This window comes from Macrosteles quadrilineatus, unplaced genomic scaffold (genome assembly GCF_028750875.1).
Source record: "Macrosteles quadrilineatus isolate MER2022 unplaced genomic scaffold, UCM_ALF_1.0 Scaffold_2__2_contigs__length_208266976, whole genome shotgun sequence".
Classification (NCBI taxonomy): domain Eukaryota; kingdom Metazoa; phylum Arthropoda; class Insecta; order Hemiptera; family Cicadellidae; genus Macrosteles; species Macrosteles quadrilineatus.
In genome coordinates, this window is record NW_026542595.1 from 52,382,755 (window position 1) to 52,400,120 (window position 17,366).

At 39.7% G+C, this 17,366-nt stretch overlaps 1 protein-coding gene across 1 annotated transcript in view; it reads right to left on the minus strand.

Annotated features, from left to right (window-relative positions):
• The window catches only part of LOC128986301 (rab proteins geranylgeranyltransferase component A-like), a 37,578-nt gene extending 20,425 nt beyond the window's left edge, over positions 1–17,153 (minus strand). Inside the window, exons 1-6 of the mRNA XM_054406596.1 lie at positions 16,932–17,153; positions 11,652–11,718; positions 9,869–10,066; positions 8,922–9,141; positions 7,201–7,444; positions 6,377–6,599 (exon numbers count right to left, since the gene is read on the minus strand). Coding sequence (XP_054262571.1) covers positions 6,377–6,599; positions 7,201–7,444; positions 8,922–9,141; positions 9,869–10,066; positions 11,652–11,718; positions 16,932–16,977 — 998 coding nt within the window. The 5' untranslated portion in view covers positions 16,978–17,153. The remainder of the gene's footprint in view (positions 1–6,376; positions 6,600–7,200; positions 7,445–8,921; positions 9,142–9,868; positions 10,067–11,651; positions 11,719–16,931) is intronic.
• Positions 17,154–17,366: the final 213 nt, after the last annotated feature.

The following is a 17,366-nucleotide window of genomic DNA, read 5'->3' on the forward strand; positions in this document are numbered from 1 at the left end:
TACACAGCAATCACCAGATGTTGAGTTGTGAGACACTGGGAGCCTGACACAATACCAGCACAATGAGGACCTCCCCACCCTGGGTGACTATCACAGAGTTGGCTGCTCTCTTCAGGTGATGCTGTCCTGTGGATCAAACATACATAGCAATCACCAGATGTTGAGTTGTGAGACACTGGGAGCCTGACACAATACCAGCACAATGAGGTCCTCCCCACCCTGGGCGACTATCACAGAGTTGGCTTCTCTCTTCAGGTGATGCTGTCTTGCAGATCAAACATACACAGCAATCACCAGATGTTGAGTTTTGAGACACTGGGAGCCTGACACAATACCAGCACAATGAGGACCTCCCCACCCTGGGTGACTATCACAGAGTTGGCTTCTCTCTTCAGGTGATGCTGTCTTGCAGATCAAACATACACAGCAATCACCAGATGTTGAGTTGTGAGACGCTGGGAGCCTGACACAATACCAGCACAATGAGGACCTCCCCACCCTGGGTGACTATCACAGAGTTGGCTTCTCTCTTCAGGTGATGCTGTCCTGCGGATCAAACATACACAGCAATCACCAGATGTTGAGTTGTGAGACACTGGGAGCCTGACAAAATACCAGCACAATGAGGACCTCCCCACCCTGGGTGACTATCACAGAGTTGGCTTCTCTCTTCAGGTGATGCTGTCCTGCGGATCAAACATACACAGCAATCACCAGATGTTGAGTTGTGAGACGCTGGGAGCCTGACACAATACCAGCACAATGAGGACCTCCCCACCCTGGGTGACTATCACAGAGTTGGCTTCTCTCTTCAGGTGATGCTGTCCTGCGGATCAAACATACACAGCAATCACCAGATGTTGAGTTGTGAGACACTGGGAGCCTGACACAATACCAGCACAATAAGGACCTCCCCACCCTGGGTGAAATTCACAGAGTTGGCTTCTCTCTTCAGGTGATGCTGTCCTGCGGATCAAACATACACAGCAATCACCAGATGTTGAGTTGTGAGACACTGGGAGCCTGACACAATACCAGCACAATGAGGACCTCCCCACCCTGGGTGACTATCACAGAGTTGGCTTCTCTCTTCAGGTGATGCTGTCTTGCAGATCAAACATACACAGCAATCACCAGATGTTGAATTGTGAGACGCTGGGAGCCTGACACAATACCAGCACAATGAGGACGTCTCTCCCCACCCTGGGTGACTATCACAGAGTTGGCTGCTCTCTTCAGGTGATGCTGTCCTGCGGATCAAACATACACAGCTATCACCAGATGTTGAGTTGTGAGACGCTGGGAGCCTGACACAATACCAGTACAATGGTCTCTTCCCACCCTGGGCGACTATCACAGAGTTTGCTGCTCTCTTCAGGTGATGCTGTCCTGCGGATCAAACATACACAGCAATCACCAGATGTTGAGTTGTGAGACGCTGGGAGCCTGACACAATACCAGCACAATGAGGACCTCCCCACCCTGGGTGACTATCACTGAGTTGGCTGCTCTCTTCAGGTGATGCTGTCCTGCGGATCAAACATACACAGCAATCACCAGATGTTGAGTTGTGAGACGCTGGGAGCCTGACACAATACCAGCACAATGAGGACCTCCCCACCCTGGGTGACTATCACAGAGTTGGCTGCTCTCTTCAGGTGATGCTGTCCTGCGGATCAAACATACACAGCAATCACCAGATGTTGAGTTGTGAGACACTGGGAGCCTGACACAATACCAGCACAATGAGGACCTCCCCACCCTGGGTGACTATCACAGAGTTGGCTGCTCTCTTCAGGTGATGCTGTCCTGCGGATCAAACATACACAGCAATCACCAGATGTTGAGTTGTGAGACACTGGGAGCCTGACACAATACCAGCACAATGAGGACCTCCCCACCCTGGGTGACTATCACAGAGTTGGCTGCTCTCTTCAGGTGATGCTGTCCACCAAACACAGCACACAACCTGCAGATCAAACATACACAGCAATCACCAGATGTTGAGTTGTGAGACGCTGGGAGCCTGACACAATACCAGCACAATGGTCTCTACCCACCCTGGGCGACTATCACAGAGTTGGCTGCTCTCTTCAGGTGATGCTGTCCTGCGGATCAAACATACACAGCAATCACGAGATGTTGAGTTGTGAGACACTGGGAGCCTGACACAATACCAGCACAATGAGGACCTCCCCACCCTGGGTGACTATCACAGAGTTGGCTGCTCTCTTCAGGTGATGCTGTCCTGTGGATCAAACATACATAGCAATCACCAGATGTTGATTGGTTAGACACTGGGAGCCTGACACAATACCAGCACAATGAGGACCTCCCCACCCTGGGTGACTATCACAGAGTTGGCTGCTCTCTTCAGGTGATGCTGTCCTGCGGATCAAACATACACAGCAATCACCAGATGTTGAGTTGTGAGACACTGGGAGCCTGACACAATACCAGCACAATGAGGACCTCCCCACCTTGGGTGACTATCACAGAGTTGGCTGCTCTCTTCAGGTGATGCTGTCCTGCGGATCAAACATACACAGCAATCACCAGATGTTGAGTTGTGAGACGCTGGGAGCCTGACACAATACCAGCACAATGAGGACCTCCCCACCTTGGGTGACTATCACAGAGTTGGCTGCTCTCTCCAGGTGATGCTGTCATGCGGATCAAACATACACAGCAATCACCAGATGTTGAGTTGTGAGACGCTGGGAGCCTGACACAATACCAGCACAATGAGGACCTCCCCACCCTGGGTGACTATCACAGAGTTGGCTGCTCTCTTCAGGTGATGCTGTCCTGCGGATCAAACATACACAGCAATCACCAGATGTTGAGTTGTGAGACACTGGGAGCCTGACACAATACCAGCACAATGAGGACCTCCCCACCCTGGGTGACTATCACAGAGTTGGCTGCTCTCTTCAGGTGATGCTGTCCTGTGGATCAAACATACATAGCAATCACCAGATGTTGAGTTGTGAGACACTGGGAGCCTGACACAATACCAGCACAATGAGGTCCTCCCCACCCTGGGCGACTATCACAGAGTTGGCTTCTCTCTTCAGGTGATGCTGTCTTGCAGATCAAACATACACAGCAATCACCAGATGTTGAGTTTTGAGACACTGGGAGCCTGACACAATACCAGCACAATGAGGACCTCCCCACCCTGGGTGACTATCACAGAGTTGGCTTCTCTCTTCAGGTGATGCTGTCTTGCAGATCAAACATACACAGCAATCACCAGATGTTGAGTTGTGAGACGCTGGGAGCCTGACACAATACCAGCACAATGAGGACCTCCCCACCCTGGGTGACTATCACAGAGTTGGCTTCTCTCTTCAGGTGATGCTGTCCTGCGGATCAAACATACACAGCAATCACCAGATGTTGAGTTGTGAGACACTGGGAGCCTGACAAAATACCAGCACAATGAGGACCTCCCCACCCTGGGTGACTATCACAGAGTTGGCTTCTCTCTTCAGGTGATGCTGTCCTGCGGATCAAACATACACAGCAATCACCAGATGTTGAGTTGTGAGACACTGGGAGCCTGACACAATACCAGCACAATGAGGACCTCCCCACCCTGGGTGACTATCACAGAGTTGGCTTCTCTCTTCAGGTGATGCTGTCTTGCAGATCAAACATACACAGCAATCACCAGATGTTGAGTTGTGAGACGCTGGGAGCCTGACACAATACCAGCACAATGGTCTCTTCCCACCCTGGGCGACTATCACAGAGTTTGCTGCTCTCTTCAGGTGATGCTGTCTTGCGGATCAAACATACACAGCAATCACCAGATGTTGAGTTGTGAGACGCTGGGAGCCTGACACAATACCAGCACAATGAGGACCTCCCCACCCTAGGTGACTATCACAGAGTTGGCTGCTCTCTTCAGGTGATGCTGTCCTGCGGATCAAACATACACAGCAATCACCAGATGTTGAGTTGTGAGACGCTGGGAGCCTGACACAATACCAGCACAATGAGGACCTCCCCACCCTGGGTGACTATCACTGAGTTGGCTGCTCTCTTCAGGTGATGCTGTCCTGCGGATCAAACATACACAGCAATCACCAGATGTTGAGTTGTGAGACGCTGGGAGCCTGACACAATACCAGCACAATGAGGACCTCCCCACCCTGGGTGACTATCACAGAGTTGGCTGCTCTCTTCAGGTGATGCTGTCCTGCGGATCAAACATACACAGCAATCACCAGATGTTGAGTTGTGAGACACTGGGAGCCTGACACAATACCAGCACAATGAGGACCTCCCCACCCTGGGTGACTATCACAGAGTTGGCTGCTCTCTTCAGGTGATGCTGTCCTGCGGATCAAACATACACAGCAATCACCAGATGTTGAGTTGTGAGACACTGGGAGCCTGACACAATACCAGCACAATGAGGACCTCCCCACCCTGGGTGACTATCACAGAGTTGGCTGCTCTCTTCAGGTGATGCTGTCTTGCAGATCAAACATACACAGCAATCACCAGATGTTGAGTTGTGAGACGCTGGGAGCCTGACACAATACCAGCACAATGGTCTCTTCCCACCCTGGGCGACTATCACAGAGTTTGCTGCTCTCTTCAGGTGATGCTGTCCTGCGGATCAAACATACACAGCAATCACCAGATGTTGAGTTGTGAGACGCTGGGAGCCTGACACAATACCAGCACAATGAGGACCTCCCCACCCTGGGTGACTATCACTGAGTTGGCTGCTCTCTTCAGGTGATGCTGTCCTGCGGATCAAACATACACAGCAATCACCAGATGTTGAGTTGTGAGACACTGGGAGCCTGACACAATACCAGCACAATGAGGACGTCTCTCCCCACCCTGGGTGACTATCACAGAGTTGGCTGCTCTCTTCAGGTGATGCTGTCCTGCGGATCAAACATACACAGCAATCACCAGATGTTGAGTTGTGAGACACTGGGAGCCTGACACAATACCAGCACAATGAGGACCTCCCCACCCTGGGTGACTATCACAGAGTTGGCTTCTCTCTTCAGGTGATGCTGTCTTGCAGATCAAACATACACAGCAATCACCAGATGTTGAGTTTTGAGACGCTGGGAGCTTGACACAATACCAGCACAATGAGGACCTCCCCACCCTGGGTGACTATCACAGAGTTGGCTTCTCTCTTCAGGTGATGCTGTCCTGCGGATCAAACATACACAGCAATCACCAGATGTTGAGTTGTGAGACACTGGGAGCCTGACACAATACCAGCACAATGAGGACCTCCCCACCCTGGGTGACTATCACAGAGTTGGCTTCTCTCTTCAGGTGATGCTGTCTTGCAGATCAAACATACACAGCAATCACCAGATGTTGAGTTGTGAGACGCTGGGAGCCTGACACAATACCAGCACAATGAGGACGTCTCTCCCCACCCTGGGTGACTATCACAGAGTTGGCTTCTCTCTTCAGGTGATGCTGTCCTGCGGATCAAACATACACAGCTATCACCAGATGTTGAGTTGTGAGACGCTGGGAGCCTGACACAATACCAGCACAATGGTCTCTTCCCACCCTGGGCGACTATCACAGAGGTGGCTGCTCTCTTCAGGTGATGCTGTCCTGCGGATCAAACATACACAGCAATCACCAGATGTTGAGTTGTGAGACGCTGGGAGCCTGACACAATACCAGCACAATGAGGACCTCCCCACCCTGGGTGACTATCACAGAGTTGGCTGCTCTCTTCAGGTGATGCTGTCCTGCGGATCAAACATACACAGCAATCACCAGATGTTGAGTTGTGAGACGCTGGGAGCCTGACACAATACCAGCACAATGAGGACCTCCCCACCCTGGGTGACTATCACAGAGTTGGCTGCTCTCTTCAGGTGATGCTGTCCTGCGGATCAAACATACACAGCAATCACCAGATGTTGAGTTGTGAGATGCTGGGAGTATATATGCTTATTATTGTTACTTTTTTCATTATTTATCAATAATTGTTAAAAACTGACTACTTTAAATTTTATGATTGGTTTGTTATTTATTTTGGTATAATATTGTATTCTGTGTCATGATATAGTTTATTTACAGAAACACAAGGGAAACAAAAGACTGATTGAATAAGAAAAGACTGATATAATAACAAAAGACCGAATGAACAAGAAAAGACTGATTGAATAAAAAGGCACTGTGAAATAACAAAAATTATAATAATTGCTGGAGACAAACCATAAATGGCTTTTGTAGCTAAGTTATATGAGTTTTGTAAATTTGTAATTTTTGGAAATAAATAAAATTAATATGCTGTAGGCTGGGAATTGACTGCTGGTGCCATAAAGCTTATGCTTACATCTGCCTCTAGAAACTTATATTTACTAACCTACAAAAGCATTGGGGGAGTTCTCCACTGCCATACATAGGCCAAAGGAAGGGAGTGTTGCCGTAACGTCCCAGGCTTGTAAGGAAGCGTTGAGTCCGCTCCACACCCTCCATGCATGGTGTTGAGTTGGTGGACATTGCGATGGCGTACAGCACGTAATGACGCAAGTTGGTTGTCAGCTTCTTGGAATCCAAGTACTCCACAAACGTCTTATTCTCAAACCCTAAAACAACATCCATATTAGTTATATTACCTAAGTTAAGTTTAACAACTTCTTATGTTTACAGAGAATGTGGTAGGTTCTTTACGGTTTTTAAACTAGGCAGTAGATTTGTCAGTTTTTGTTTGGGCTTTCATGCTAGGCCTATACTTCAATAAAAAGATTCAGGATTTAAGGGGAAAAAAGAAGCAATCTAAAAATACTATAACAGTGTAAATGGTATTATGAATCAGCATGAGACAAAGTAAACCAGAGCTTAAGTAGAATACAATTTACCCATGGGGCTTTAATTGATGAATGTTTACGTATGCTTTGAATTTGATCAATGAGCACATCAGGTAAGGTTTAGTCATACATGCCACATACAGGAAAATACTAAAACCAACAACCTGAAGAGACAGAACTTAATGTGGTCATTGCAATTGATTTAACCCTACAAAACTTGTGACATTACCTTGGTATAGGCTACAAGATTGTCAAAACCAACAAAACTACGTACCATATTTATTTGCCTGAAAGCATGCCTTTCAATTCTGAATCCAATATTCAAAGATTCTACTGTATAATTACAATACACAAGTAACATTGAATAAATGACACTGACCTTGAAATTCCTTATTGTCTGGATCTTTAGCATACTCATGACATAACGTGAGCAGTTGCATCAGCATTCGTTTTTCAACGACTGAGATTTCTTTTGTAGAGAAGACATCAGCTCGAGAGCATGGGACAGTTTCAAGCTTGTCATTAATGTACGTCAATACTCGAGATACACTTCGGAATTCTGCATATCGAGCGATGTTGGAAGAAATTAAAAGCTCTACAAGTGATCCTCTGGCATACAGAAGCTGGAAATGATAAAAGACGGATGTTTTAAAATACTGTAAGTCTTTAAGAAAAACTAAATGACATGTTAAACAATAAAAAGCTAGAATTAATTTTCATAATTGTTAAGGGTCTGCGGATCCCCGAGATCAGGTCGGGCAGGGCCAATAGTTGGCCCGAGAGATAGATTCGGGCTAGAAACAATTTTTGGGTCATTGATATTGGAGATGTGCAAGTAGCTTGATTTACAAAGTTTTATTCTTGCAATCGTTTAGTGTCTGAGAAGATTGTGTGATAAAACATTCATGATTTTTTAGCATCTGCAGGGATGTTCATGCTTTCATATTTTTTTTTAATTTGGAAAACGAATGTTCCTAATAATTAATTAACACTCAGTAGGCCTACCTGTTAGTTGTATTATTTTTTTACGTTAGACAATCCTGGATATTCTGGTTTTGTTGTAGGAAGGTGATAGGTGGCTATTTTTGGGGGGGGAGGGTAAAAAAAGGGCAGCATTAAATGTTGGGGGTGGGGGTATGCACCCTTGACCTTGGGGGGAGTGGGCAACTCTGCCGAGACCCGAAGGTGATCATTTTGTTTTGAAACAATTCAAAATGTAAAGTCTGCATTCAGACTTTAACTACTTCTCTAATTATCAACAGACAACTAGATTTAAACATTTTTTAAAAAAATTCTAATATTGAGTATTTTTAGTTAATTTCATTATTCAGAAGAACCTAATAGTGTAAGTGGCACGGCAAAACCTAGACCCAGGACCGATTTACTTGTTAATTTTGTCCCCAAAGGCCAAAAACACTATTAGTTAAAATGTATATTTAAAATAAATATGTATCCTTGTACACAATAACTCGATTAATTTAGGTCCAATTTTAATTAAACTCGCCAAGAACGAGTAGGGCTTTTAATACACCCTAATGTGTACGCAAACCAGTAAGATCGGGTCATGGGAACTTTAGGTTATTTAGGTCTAGGAGAGTTATGGGGTTGTAATTTTTTTTATTCTCAAATTTTTATCCGTACAACAAAAAAATGCCCAATTATCATAGCAAACATTGGGTAGAGCTTTAAACAAAAAAATGTGTATGTTGAAGCGTTGTAGGATTAAAGGTTACGGAGAAAATAAAAATAACTTCTTGATCAGCATTGTACGTGTAGTCTTAACAAGAAAATAATAAAAAAAAAACAAAAAACAGTATGCCTACATTTTTAATTCTAATGTTATTCTTGTTTATACTGTAGATTATTATTAGTTTGCTTGTTTAATATACTAGCGAACCTGACGCACGTAATCGTGCGTAATCTAGACATAGGAGAAGAAGGATTTGTATTGATCTGGTTTATTTGGCGTTTTTTTTTTTTATTTAGGCAAACAAAAATTTGCTTGACACTGGGTTTGAGAGGTACGATTAAGTTAAAAATTTTGAAACCCTAAAAATTTTATTTCATACCTACTCACTAATAAATTTACATTTTATTTACCTTGGGAGCAAGATCCAAATTGAATTTCCTGTACAATGTTTTTAGTTTGTTTTGGCTCCAACACTTAGACTGTGATGAATCCTTGTCCTTTTCACTTTCAGACGATTCTTTTTCACCCTTTTCTAAGCCACCTTCATGTTCCTCTTTGGCTAGATCACAATTGCCTTCAGTCTGTGTGTCTTTTGATGGTTGAGGTTCCCCATCTTTTTCTTGTAAAACTCTAAAAAAGGTACAGGGTATATTCTTTAATGTCTTTCTTAAGGAACATTAGATTGAAGTATTTAAACATGGTACCTTACTTACAAAGACAACTCATCACTATAAAAACAACAAATGTCAAAAAAGATGTTAACACTACCAACTGCTTTTGTTATCTTTATCTTTGAGCAGAAAGATGAACACATAGTGATTTTTACCATAACAGAGTTAAGTTTAATGTAAATTTTTATGATTTTAGCATGTTGTTGTTTTAAATAGGAATAGCGAAAACATCTTGCGTCTGCAAACTCAAATACTGCCAAAGCACTGCAAAGCTGGAGAAGGTTTGCGTTTGTTTAAAGGTTGATTCAAATGTCATACACATATTAAGGTAGCCAATTTATGAGTTTGGAGAGGACTACATGCAGTTATAGTACTGAACATTTATTGGCAAGTCATGACATGAAAAGAGCAAACCCACTGGTTTAGCTGCGATCTATCGATGGTATAGAAAGTCCTGAGTGGTTTTACTTCTATAAAATATAAGTGGGTATCAAATTGATTGATAATAAAAGCAAACTGAAAATGTTAATATCACCATAATACTTTCTAAGTTATAATTCATTAATTAAGTTTATAATTAATTAAAAATTAACATTGGATATATAGTATACTTATATACTTATACCTAGTATACTGTATAAAAATCTAGTTATGCTAGTGCATAGTCATTGTTAATAAAAACTTACTCAGGTATTAACCATTTCTCCTCGATGTTGAAAACAGTTGCAAACTGACTACCAGCTTTGACCAGACTTTCACCTTCTTTCAACAAATTGTCAGTGCTCTCATGTTCTAGTTCACTTGATTTGTTTTGACATTCTGCTAACCATTTTTGAAGTCCATCGAAATTGAATGCTGCCCACATTCCTCCATAGTATTCATTACTGAAACACACAATATTATTATTAAAATTTATACAATTTAAAAGAGAAAACAAAATTTACAGAGCAAGAACAATGTAATTTTATGCATACATTAATAAAAAAAGGTATAAAAACTACGTATATCAATAAAAGTCCCCTCTCAGGGACGTGGAAGGGTGGTGGGGTAAATCATCATAAGAAATCGTCACTAAGTTTACCAACAAGTTACTGATTTCTTTTTAAACAATAATAAAGTTATTTACCAATAAAAAATAACAATTAACAGTAACTAATACAGTAACTAACTTTAACTTTGAATGCTGTAACAGTTTCAGAGGATGTAATTTTCATAGTAGGCCTACTAGAATAAGTTAAAAATGAGGTTAAAGGTTATAGTTGGAACAAAAGATATACAACACCTAAGGTGAAAGTTTTGTATTTTAGTACAATAAAATAATATGAAATTATTACATTTTTAAGAATTAACTTTCTTTTTCTGTATAGGCTTTATATACATCTGAATCTGATTAACCATTTGGCTTACTATAGGTCGGCCGCTTAGAAAACGACCTCCTCCAGTATTGGTTTAGCATTAGCGCGCAGGTCGTTTTCTAAGCGGCCGAACTATAATTTGTAACTGCTTTGCTACGGGGTGAGAATGCAGAAAAGAATAATTCGGTTTTTTAATCTACTATAAGAAACAGTTTCAACACACTTACCAGGAAACATAGGCAAAGTTCAACGGAACTAATTGATTATTTAAATGCTGATTTCTTAATGTTTTATAGTGAATTGCATTTTAAATATATGCAAAAGTCTAATTCATTGACCACATGGCGCCAAGAAACAAATCTTCATAATAAACAAATTTAGTTAAATAGCAGAACGAAGCATAAACAGCTGGGTTAGTACATTTTCTTCATAAGAAATACATTGGGATTTTAATGGTGGGGAAATGCCCGGGGACTTTTATTACAGGAATTGGTGAAAGGGGGTCTACACAAAATATACTTAATTTTGACACATTGTTTGTAAAAATCCGTCCATTATAACGGCTGTAGTGTTTCGTAGAAATCACCTTCACGTATATACATATATAAGGATTTAGTACATGAAGGGAGGGACCAGACTCCCCTATGGCTATGTCACTGTTGGAGTGCCCCCTTGTTCAACACAACTTATTATTTATCATAAAAGTTCAGAATATAGTTCTGCTGTATTAATCACAGGCATTAAACAGCACTGGCCGTAATGGTATGGTTTTTACATCATACTACGGTTAAAACAGGTGCTTTTTTATTCACACCTTGCGGTTCTAAAGTAGCATTTTTACTCCCTAGTTAGTAAAATCCTTCTTTTAGTTCCTAGGGAGTAAAAATCAGCTGTTGTAAACAGTTGTAGATATCTATGTTAAACAATCACATGATATGGATCAAAACTATTATTGATTGATTTGGTAGATTAGGGATTTGCTTATTGTTGCATTCTTGTCAATTGTTTGACATATTGGTACAATGTACACTAACACTATCATAGCTAAGCTTCTAGTAAGATTTAAGGAGATATTTTAGGATTAGTCTCAGATGCAATAGGGTAGTGAAATTACCAATCAAGATGAAGTACCCTTTTACCAACACGACTAGCAGCTGCAGCTACAATTGACTCAGTCATCCCTGTAAATAAAAAATATTTTGATTAGGCTACAATAATTACCGTAGTAAATTTATTGACAATAAATACTTGTGGTTTTATTTGTAAAGATAAAAACTTTTGTAATGTTTACACAATGATCCCGTGAAGATATTGTTAACGACACAAAAAGAAAATTTAATGTACAAGCCTTGGCGAGTGCCTTAAAACTTCTAATGTGTGTCATTAAGGCTATCTACGCAAGTTGCGTACACTACTTTACATAAGACAGTTTTTTAATTACTAACAATCACTACTCGTAACTTCTAAAAGAGGTTATGTTTTTGTTTATAACCTCTCATTGCCACTGACAGTGATGCAAGGAATCATTGTACCAAACACTAATCCACCACTCATTAACAATTAAATTGGTCTAAACAGCTGATTAGTTGATGTTAGAAAATGCATTACAATTGTACTTCTTCTCTCTCAATCCTTGACCCCCATTGGTCCATTACCTGAGTTGGTAAGTAAAATAACGATGCTGTTAAGTAAGTAAACAATGCTGTTATGTGAATCTTTTCAATTCTAAGACCTGGACTGAAACAGCTACTTTAAAGGTAAAACTAATAACGTAATTAGGTCTTCTTTGTGCCAGTACATCTAGATACCTACTCAAAGAACCTATCCTCATTTTAGCATATTTCCCATTTAGGGAATAAGCTATTAAGCTTATATGATGGGTGAATATCTCATTATAAATTATGAGGACTGTCCAGAAAGTAACGGATGCAGGCTGTGGCTGACTTCCGTTGGCCTTGCTCAGCTCTAACTCATTAGGTATTTCTTTGCTACCTAAAATACTACCTTTGACTATTAATACAACAACTAGACATTCCATCCCCATGTTAAAATTGTAGCCAGTTTTTTTATAAAATTTGTCTTAGTTGATGTGAGTCACCTACAGATTGCGCTGATCTAATTACTGATTTCAGCAGATTACATGATGGTTTTTACCAAGTCAAACTGATGGAATGACTTATTATGAGCTATAGCAACTGTTGTGACCCAGCAACTATGTCAGTACCGTAAAAAAAAAATAAGGTACAAAATAGAGTTTTAGCGCAATCTGTGACTGGCTCACACAACTACATTCTTTTTTAGTAAAAAATTGGCGACAGCTGATCCATATAGATGGGATGTCTTCTTCTGTATCCAATAGTCAATGATACTACACAGCCTGACAATAAATGAGTTTTTGTAAAAAAAAATGCAACAATGATGTAGGATACATCACAGCTGGTAATACAGTAGGCTACCGGTAGGACTGTTACAGCTTGAAACTTGAGACTGGTATCTCAAATATCTCTAATTTTGTTTCAAATCCTCTTGAAATCGCATGTTAAAAGTACCTTTATAAGTCAAAGGTTTTAAATATTTAACCCCAATAAATTGAATTTGAACAGGTTTTACCAGTAATACTCAACCTCTAGGTATGACTCAAATTTTCCCGAGCCTTACTGACTCAAAGTTTTATTATCTTCATAAGTCGATGTTATCACGATGTGCCCCAAAAACTCAAAGTGTTGCTTTACAATACAAGTCAGCTTTGTTTAGATTCCTGTTGAGACATGAAAATCCAACTGAACTAACATAACTGTCAGTATCTTAAAACCTCGGTATCTCAAATTTTCGATACAGCACCTTCATAGCTCGAACCTCGCTTACTCAAACTTTGGGAAGGCTACAGTTCCATAGGGAGCCTGAGATTTATTATTGTTCTTATCAACTTCAACAAATCACTAGAGACATTGTACATAAGTTAAACTGAAACAGTTGGTTGTAGAAACAATCTAGCTAATTCTGGCAATCAAGGTAATTAAGGCTTAAATTATTAACTTAAGCTGAGCCAAATTTATGTCGCCATATGGACATCCCTTAACAACTTAGTAGCCTAGTCATTCCTTAAGTAAAAAGGCCAAAAAAGTGCAACCATTCCGTATATCTAAAATGGTAAAAAATGTAGTTTTGGTATGTTTACTTACAGTTTTTTGCATGCTGAATCCGAAAATTCAATCAGTTTTTGTCAGGAGATTCCTAAGTGGCTCAGTTAAAATGACGAATCTAAGGTTCATTGAGCGGTACTGGTGGTAATATGGTGGTCTGGACAGGTCCGTATGTGAACTGAGGAGAGCAAACAGCTGTTTATACTCGACTTAATGCGCAAAGGAATCAATTTGTTCTGAACGAATCGTTCAGAAAGATCCGTTTGCAAACTAAGTTAATCAGCCCTTAAGTTATTTAGGCATGTGGGGAAGATAGGACGGGTTTTATAAAGTGTATTCGTGACTGTATTAAGTGTTTTGAAGTTAGGTTACATCAAGGAAAAGTTTAGGTTATAATGAACCGGACTTGTTAATTAATGTTACCTCCAGACTGTTTTTGCACAATTGAAATAGTGGGTGAAATACAACAAAATAACAAATTTCAAAAATGCTTAAACTATTTATGCACTATGGCAAGATTTCCCTTTTAAAGCACTTTGATATTATGCACTATGGCACGTTTTCACTTTTTAGGTACTGCGGGTTTATGCACTATGGCACTAGTTAACAGACGTTGAGGGTTGAGGTGAGGACAATCCTGTTGTTATTGAAGTGGCAGTGACGTAGCATCTATTCCTTGTATTTTACGAATATAGATTACATTTTTTAATGTTTTTAATAGTTTATGTATTAATACACAACAAACAATTGTTGTATTAGGTCTACTGTATTTTCGAAACGGCATCGAAGTCTGTTTGTTTTTACAAATCAAATCGTTGTTAGGTAACTGATAGCCTATTAAGATTTTGTTTTCATGTCGTCGTGTGTGGTTTTGTTTCTTTAACAACGAATGTAAACAAATAACAGCTGTTTCCACTCCACAAATCTTCCTCCCCTTCATGTAGCCTATTAGTCGCTGCTAGAGCTTGGACTCGCCCAAACCACCACTATCTGGATTACACAACGAAGTTACTCAACTTAAGTTTGTTATTAATTAAATTGTACGGTCACTTAGGAATTGACAAAATTATATTGCATTTTTCGATTCAGCGTGGAAAAACAGAAAGTTTAGGTAGACATAGTCCTATCAAAATTAAATTTTTAACCATTGTAGCCATACGGAATAATTTTTCCAAAAAATATAGAAAACTCCCTAAAAATATAAGAAAGGCCTTTTAAAATTCGTAGACTGCTTTCGGGTACACTTCCGCAGTACTGTACTGTACGATATACCATCAGATGAATAAGTTAACTGATAAAAATATAAATATTTATCTGGTTATCTGGTTCAATATTATAATATTGAAATGATTTTAGTTAAACCGTTATGATAACAATTAAAAATAAAATTTAAAAAAATGTATTCCTTAGTTTACACAAATATTAAAGATTAAAAATGGAAGAAATGGTTTGTAGGTTTTTTTAGTTTATTAAATACCAATAAAAACGTACCAGTAAACAAACCAATTTTGAAATCGATGGTTAGGCCTACAATAGAAACAAATTTTAATCGGTAGGCTAGGCTATATCAAACCGAACAAGTTTCGATATATATATCGTTATTTATCCGATAATAGCCTATATCGTAGGTGCTTTGCGGAAGTCTAGCAAAAATACTGTTTATGTATCTCTGTTAAAAATGCTACAGCCGTAGACAATAGAAAAAAGAAATCATAAACATAGGGCTGACTAACTTATCGGTTGAGACGTAGTAGGCTATGCAACAAATTTTTCAACAAAAGAACTTTTGTTGAAACACTAAGACAAAAATAAGACACTTGTTTCATGTAAGTTGACTTATAACTTAAGTTGATTTTGTTTTTAGAGAAGTTAAAATGAAATATTATAGTGTTCCCTACGAATACTTGAACAGCCGGTATGGTTCATAAACAAAAACAAATGACATTGCTGGCCCGAATCCTAGTAGGCCTACAATAGCATCAACCCTTCCAGGACTAGCTATAGAGGAATATATCCGTTAGCATTTTGTGCGTAGCGGATGGTAGGTGGATATATCCGCTATATATTTGGGCTCTACGGACGGTAGGCGGATATATCCGCTGATTATTATGTCAGTTATTGTTATAGTTGATTGTCTAAGTTATAACATCATTAGGCTAACTTAATCATTTCTAAAAACGTCATTTTATTAAATTATACCTTCAACCGATGTAGGCTAATAGGAAAGTTTTTCTAGAAAAATAAGAAATTTAATTTTTAAAAAATTGTTATTATGAAAAAGAGTTAAAAAAATATAAAAAAAAGTAGGCCTAGGCCTATAAAAAAATATTTTGGATAAAAGTGCTGCACAGATTATATTTAGGTACCGGTACAACATTCTATAAATTATAGATATAAAAAAAATATTATTTACTTAGTTTTTATTTAACCTAAATAAAATAATTTTGTTGTCTGTAAGTATACAATAGGCCGTCTGGGAAGGGTTAACATATGTTTAGGCAGTTCCATTTAAGCAATTTTAAATAAAGTTCCCTACAGTCTCCTGACAAAGTGGCCTTCCTTGCACTGATTATAGCACAGAAAGTTGCTTGCTGCATCTACTTACTTTTGCCGCACACTTTTTACTTTTGCCGCAAACCAGTATTCCAACAAACAGCACAAAACAGTGTGATTTTATTAGGCACGCAATACAAGAACGCTTGAAAATAAGTTGGCAACGCTTAAATATTACGACTACAATTAACTTTAAGTTAGCTGGTGTTTAGCGTTTCCCACTTCATTCAATGTTTGGATTTAACCTTACCTAAGAACATGGTGTACAGTGTTTGAAATACTAATTATTTATATGCTTTATAGTAACTGTAGGAGGAATATAATGTGTAACTAAAGTGAGTGCAAACTGCCTTTGCTGCACTTAAGAAACTTTCCAAACTCGCCTACAGCTACCGGTAGTGCGTAAACAATTCTCTCGTGTGCAGCAAAGTGCCACTTTTCCCACTAATTATCCAAATAACTTTCATTTGTTTTTATTATGTTTATGATCCACACCAAGTCTGTTCAAGTATTCATGGTGTTCCCTGCCCTAGGTCTTGGAATGAAAACTACGAAAATTAGTAATCTTACTTCTCTTTGTAGAAATTCCCTAAGAGAGCCCCCAAAGATAGAGGAGTGTAATATCTCTATAGTTCTTGTGATCTCAGGTTAACTCGTTAACTAGCTTGGTAAATATATAAAACTAATCCTAAACTTACCAGTACCAATGACAATAACATCGTATTCACTTGGGAGATCATCCATGTTGAATAGTCCAAAAGCTCAGATTAGTATATCACACAGAATTAGAATAGAAATGTACACATAACAAAATCAAGTATAATGTAATTTGAGTTAGATCGCAAGAGTTCAGGAAGCAATTACTTGGAAATACAAAATTCGTCACAGTGGGAGTCAATACACTTGGTGTCCTGCTTGCTGCTGACGGACGCTAGACGCTACGCTTTCTCCAATCTCCTGCCTGACTTTTCTTCTGCTAAAACGTCATTCAATCAGCTATACCATGGAGTAACAAGAATTGCTTAAAAAATAAGTAATAGTACTATATCCAGTGGAAGTTAATTTGTTAGCTTTGACTTGATGCTTCATGAGCTTCATTATCAAAATCTTGTTGTTGCTTACAAGCGTCTACA